Here is a 6,000-nt window from a genome sequence, read left to right as displayed (position 1 = left end):
ACTTTATTCCTGTATTGTAATTAATAACTAAAACAAAATAAGTTTTAACATATAATTACTTCACTTAGTAAAAATATTTATCAATATTTACAAGGACACCATGTATAGAAAATTGAGGCGTTAGGACGTTTTACAAAATATACTACTAATAAATGCAGTATTGTAACATCTGTTAAGCATTTTACCATCCTACATGTTGTGCACGCATACGAGATTTTTCAACAATTGACAAATGCACGATAACTATCAAAAATGTATAAATTAAAACAAATTTTACTAAGTAATCGCTCATTAGTTTACACAAATGTGTTTTATTTCTCTACATAGTACAATTTGTTCAATCTATATATTGTAATTTGTAGAATGAATAAACACAGGCAAGATTTTAACGGATTTAAAAATAATTTATACAATAGCCATTCAATAACCTCAACTATTCAAGAAAGTCCCCGAGAAAAGTCTAGCAAGAAGCTGTGACATAAATTATTTCCAACAATAATATTATAAATATGTCAAATTAAAATAAAATAAAGAACAAATTCAAAAGTCTTTCCTAAGATTATTTTAATAATGTTGAGTATGTCGTTTACACATAAAATATTATTTTTTAAGTATTTTTGTAACTGTCCGATAAGCTTACATACATTATAAATACCATAAAAAATCATAAACGTCGATAGTGGATATGAACTTAACAATAATAATTTCTAATTGTGATGCATTCATAATCTGGTACAATAAAGCAAATACAATCTTCGAATCCTACATTAAAAATTAAAAAAAAAAATATCTCTGATGGCAAACAAAATTATAGTACCAGACATTTGACTTGACACTTCGAAGACACGCGTATTCGTTAATTCGACGTGCCAACGCAAGTGTCAAGTACTATGTCTAAAAATCCAAATTAAAGGAAAAAATCAATTACACAATATTGGGTGTCACTAATCACGCATAGAAAACATATTATTTTTCTTTAACTTATATTGCGGCAAAAATCGTTTTGAGGTTGTTTTGATATAAAAGTTTGTGCATCAGGATGGGTTTTTTTATATTCTTGGTTAACATGTGAATACTCGGAAAAAATTGACATCTACTTTTCTTATGTAAAAAATAAGTTGACGACACAAATTATGCGTAGATTTCAAGTCAAACGTTAAAATAAGTAAAATGGGCAAAGAAACAAAAATAAATACTAATGTATGTACTGTAATAAATTCTTTAAAAATATATTGTAATGCATTCAAAATATTTGTTTATCGAATGCGAAAAAATAGCTGTTATTTTAAATTAAGTAGACATATTTAAAAATTAACGTGACTATGACTAATGGTATAAACAGAATCGGCAAAAGTTAATTCAATTAGGAACCTTTGCTGTCATAAATAAGTAATGACCAATTATTTAAAAAATTACAAGTTGTATAAAGTACCAATAAATTTAATTAAAAGACAAAAATATGTTTATAAACTAATGAGGGGCAAACTAAAAAAATCGTCAACTTAATATCAAAAGAAATAAAAATATAAGTAAAGTTATAATAAGTACTCAATCATGCATTTAACTGGAACAAATTTGTTATATACAAAACTATTTATTCTACAACTGGTTGTGTTTTTAATAATAACTATATTAAAATAAAACATATCATTGGAAATAAAACTAAGTACAATATTGTGATAATTCAGTAACTTAATATTACTTAAATTGTGATGTAGCGGACTTGAACACTTTACATAACCTTCATATATAATCTTATATATAGATAACATTAGTACCAAAGCAAACTTACTGCATTAGAGTTATTTAATGTTAAACTGTCACACTTAGTTAAGTGGCCATTAAGGGATACCCTTAGCATATATGTAGGACTCTGCACTATGGTAAAGTTTAAGTAACCATTTATATGCGTCTTACTGTCACACTAAAAATCGTTAATTGGTCCCTAAGGATCACTCCAAGTGTTGATAAAAGATGATTTAGTTAAGATTGAAAATAATCTCGTGTAGTTTATATTAGCTACACTAAAAGACCGCTAAGTAAACATTAATCAACTCTATTGCAGTTAAACACATTAATTTTGATACCACTTGGGATCACAAGGCAATTTTAAAGCTTAAAACGCTGAAGTTTATATTAAGTACAAGAATTTTTATTACATTATCACAAATACAGAAAATTCGAGAATTATATTGATGAAACTTTATTCAATATTTATTCGAAAAAAAAAATTGAGTTATTTGTAAAATTCGATTCGAAATAATTAGATCTATATAAAAACAATTAAGTATAGGGGGCGGCCATTGTGGTAACTACAGTCTGTTTCACATTAGGTTTTATGTAAACAAATCAAGATTTTTTTCACTGGCAACAAATACAAGCATAATACCTGGTTTACATCTTTCCAGTACAGTAGGATATTAGCGTTGAAAATCAACGCTGGCATACAACTGTTATAAATTAAAAACAAACTGACGCCAGTGAGCTGGAACAGTTAATACAAGGCCAGCGCTACTGTCATACTGTACTGTCATAATGTAAACCAGACATTATGTGAGACTTTAATATTTTTAACTATTTAAATATAAAGTTAACTGTTATTTTAGACTGTTAATATTAATAACGGTAGTTTGTTTAATAAAACTTGTTTGAAAATGATGTTAAGGCAATATTCGATGAAGATATAGTTTTGTACTTAAGTACATCTAAACATATAAAAATAATACTTTAAAAAAGTTAATTGATCTGTTTCGAGCATTAGTTATAACATCTAAATGTATATTTTGAACACGTTTTTAACAAGTTTAAAGGAGAAACTAGTTAATAGTTCAACACATCTTGACACGTGATTTATAATTCCAAAACATTTTTTTCATTTTATTACCTAAATGTGCTATTACGTAGAAAACGCACAATCCATTGTAAAAATTAACATTTTACAACAATATTGTTAATGGGATTAATTATCTCAGCTTTCAGATTTCAGAAATTAAACACATAGATGACATATTAAAACAAGATTTTCTAAACTTACCCGGGAATGGTTACAAGAAATATTATTAAATTAACAAGTAATACTAAAACTAAACAAATATACAAAGTTTCTACAATGGTATACTTTAAGTGAGGATTGGATGACCAGTTTTTTTTTTAATTCATATTATAAGTACGTTGAGTCAAGATGTGTTGAAGTATGTAGACCGAGTTATTTAATTGACGAGACCAGCATCCTTGGCCATGCCGTAGAAGATGGAGGTCTTGTCCTGCAGCAGCTGTTCTGGAGGCGCGTACTCCACCAGCTGACCCTTGTCCAGCACCATCACACGCGTCGAGTCCATTATTGTGTTGAGACGGTGAGCGATAGTTAGTACTGTACATGACGCGAATTCTGAACGAATCGTTTTCTGAAACGTAAAAGAATTGATAGAAAAACTGCATCAGGATAAAAAAAAAATGTTTATGGTTATGAAATTATTTAAACAATTAAAGACTTAACTTGAAGAAAGATGGATAGCAAAAAAAATAATTCTTTTCAACTTATTGGTGTATTAAGTAATAATAAAAAATAAAAATTTCTTCCGCAAAGCTTGACATTTGCAGCATTTTTATTTAGAACCCATTTAATTCAATAAATACACATTCTTAGCTATTCTTTTTGTTAAAGAAATAATGTGTAAATACCTGTATGAGTTCATCAGTCTCAAGGTCCACTGCGGCGGTGGCCTCGTCGAGCACGAGCAGCGGAGTCTTGCGCAGCAGCGCTCGCGCCAAGCATACCAGCTGCCGCTGACCCACAGACAGGTTCTCCCCGCCTTCAGAGATCTCGTGACGGAGACCAGCTTGCAGACCTAGTTATATTGGTTATGCACATTTATAGAGTAAACAAAAAAAAACTATAGTCTAAATTGTTTATATTACTTTTATTATACGTGTTCCTGTCTTAAACTTGTTTTGTCCTTCGAAATGTCAGATTAAATTGAAAATTTTAAATATAACATCTTCGATCTCATTCAAAACAATACAGTCTATTTCTAACAGATAAATAACAATATTGCAAGCTAAGAATATTCCTATACATATGTTACTGCAATTGAACTTCATGATTAGATGTTTATTATCGTCTTCTACAAGGACATCACCCATACCTTGTACGAAGGTCTTAAGATGCGCATGTTCCAGCGAGCGCCAGATATCCTCATCGGTGTATGCGTCGAAGGGATCGAGGTTCATACGCAGAGTGCCCGAGAACAGCACCGGGTCCTGCGGGATGATGGTGATACGAGACCTCAGCTGGTGCAGCCCGATTGTGGAGATGTCGATACCGTCGATAAGAATTTTGCCGCTCATCGCCTCCACTATCCTGTATGGATGTACAAGCTTGTATTTCAGACGACACGTAAACGGCAATCATAAGGAAGTAAATCAAAATTATTTCACAAACTGTCTTTATGAAGTGCATGTTAGTGTTATGAAGTCACATTAGCATGAATAAGTGCGTGCCCACAATAATTGAGCGCATGTGCCGTGTGACGTCACAGTATGCCGTTATTCAGTAGGCATGTGTGACACATTGTGTTGTCAGTTGAAAGTGTCGTGACGTGACGTGTCTGACCTGAAGAGTCCCAGTGTGAGTGTGGACTTGCCGGCGCCGGTGCGGCCGACAATGGCGAGCTTGTCTCTGGGTGCGACGGTACAGGTGAGGTCGCGCAGTGCTGGCTCTCCCGCTCGGTAGCCAAGTGTCAGCCGCTCCAGCTGCAGCGCGCCCGTCTCCGGCCACGTCGCACCTGGACCGTTGCCCACCATCCACGCCGCCTCCTGCAACATCATATTTTTTTATATTTAGTAAGAGAAATCTTGAAAGCACATAGGCATTGAATCAAAATCGATTATGTCACCTGTTCAGTTTCAGCGTACTCCTTTATCCTCTCCACAGCAACAATGTTTGTTTCCACCTCAGATGTCATACGCACCAACCAATTGAGTGTTTGTGTAATCTACAAACAGATTTAATATCAAAAACAAATTCACGGTAATTTACACCAGTTTTCTTTACAATGCAGATTAAAAATCAAGATGTTATCCCAACCTGCAGAGCGTAGCTAACAGAGAGTCCGACGAGGCCGGCATTGGTGGAGCTTCTGTCGAGCACGGCGAACAGCGCCGCGAAGAAGATGATGAAGTTGCCGATCATCTCCAGCCGCACCGCCAGCCACCGGTTGGCGATGCAGCTCGGGTAGTAGCACGACTGGTTGTGGTCCACGCCCCGCTCTGACTCTTCCACAAATCTATGCACACAAAAATATAGCATTACAATGGATAAATGGAACATCAATATAAAAGTCGTGTTATATGACTTATAGAATGGTGACAATTTCATACACAGCAGAACCATGAGATTCTTTTGATGAGATTTAGGGCAGACCGTATGTGTGACATTATAGATTATTGTCCAGCTTTTTATAAGCAGACAAATGGTTTCATCCTCCCTTAATCTAAAGAAGATTAAAAAAAACACGCATCTTTATGTTTAGCACTCTACATTAGTTTGTCAACTTATATAACAGAGACTAAATGTCCCGCACTTAATTTTGGATTCCAATAAGTTCACAATATAAGTTTAGTCTTATGGAGCCTGACCTGTTGGTGACACCGTATGCTCGTATCGTAGTGGCTCCAGTGATGCTCTCCCCGAAGTGGGAGTATATCGGTGAGCGGGAGACCGACTCCAGCCTCTTGAGCTGCCGGGACGTGGCCACGTAGAAACGTTGGATGACGTAGTACAGCAGTCCGATTGGGAGTATCACGCTCATGAAGATCGGCGTCGAGAAACTTATCACAAACAACGTGCCCAATACCTGTTATAAAATATATCAATGACGCTTAACCACAAACAAAATTAAATTAATTAAAATAAAATTAATACTTAAATATCGAAATCTTAAAAATAAGATGTATCTTTAAAAAATACACCTTATTAGTCTTTAGAAATAAGCCGTATTT

At 33.9% G+C, this 6,000-nt stretch overlaps 1 protein-coding gene across 4 annotated transcripts in view; it reads right to left on the bottom strand.

The window, feature by feature from the left end:
* Window positions 1-3,016: 3,016 nt before the first annotated feature.
* Window positions 3,017-6,000, bottom strand: part of LOC106714042 (multidrug resistance-associated protein 1) — a 28,916-nt gene continuing 25,932 nt past the window's right edge. For all 4 annotated transcript variants that reach the window (XM_045678754.1, XM_045678756.1, XM_045678755.1 and 1 more), the window contains exons 20-26: window positions 5,638-5,855; window positions 5,087-5,285; window positions 4,896-4,994; window positions 4,613-4,815; window positions 4,146-4,360; window positions 3,682-3,848; window positions 3,017-3,404 (exon numbers count right to left, since the gene is read on the bottom strand). In XM_045678754.1, coding sequence (XP_045534710.1) covers window positions 3,210-3,404; window positions 3,682-3,848; window positions 4,146-4,360; window positions 4,613-4,815; window positions 4,896-4,994; window positions 5,087-5,285; window positions 5,638-5,855 — 1,296 coding nt within the window. In that variant the 3' untranslated portion in view covers window positions 3,017-3,209. The remainder of the gene's footprint in view (window positions 3,405-3,681; window positions 3,849-4,145; window positions 4,361-4,612; window positions 4,816-4,895; window positions 4,995-5,086; window positions 5,286-5,637; window positions 5,856-6,000) is intronic.

The sequence above is a fragment of the Papilio machaon genome, chromosome 7, assembly GCF_912999745.1.
Source record: "Papilio machaon chromosome 7, ilPapMach1.1, whole genome shotgun sequence".
NCBI classification, from domain to species: Eukaryota; Metazoa; Arthropoda; class Insecta; order Lepidoptera; family Papilionidae; genus Papilio; species Papilio machaon.
This window is presented reverse-complemented; position numbering and strand designations above follow the sequence as displayed.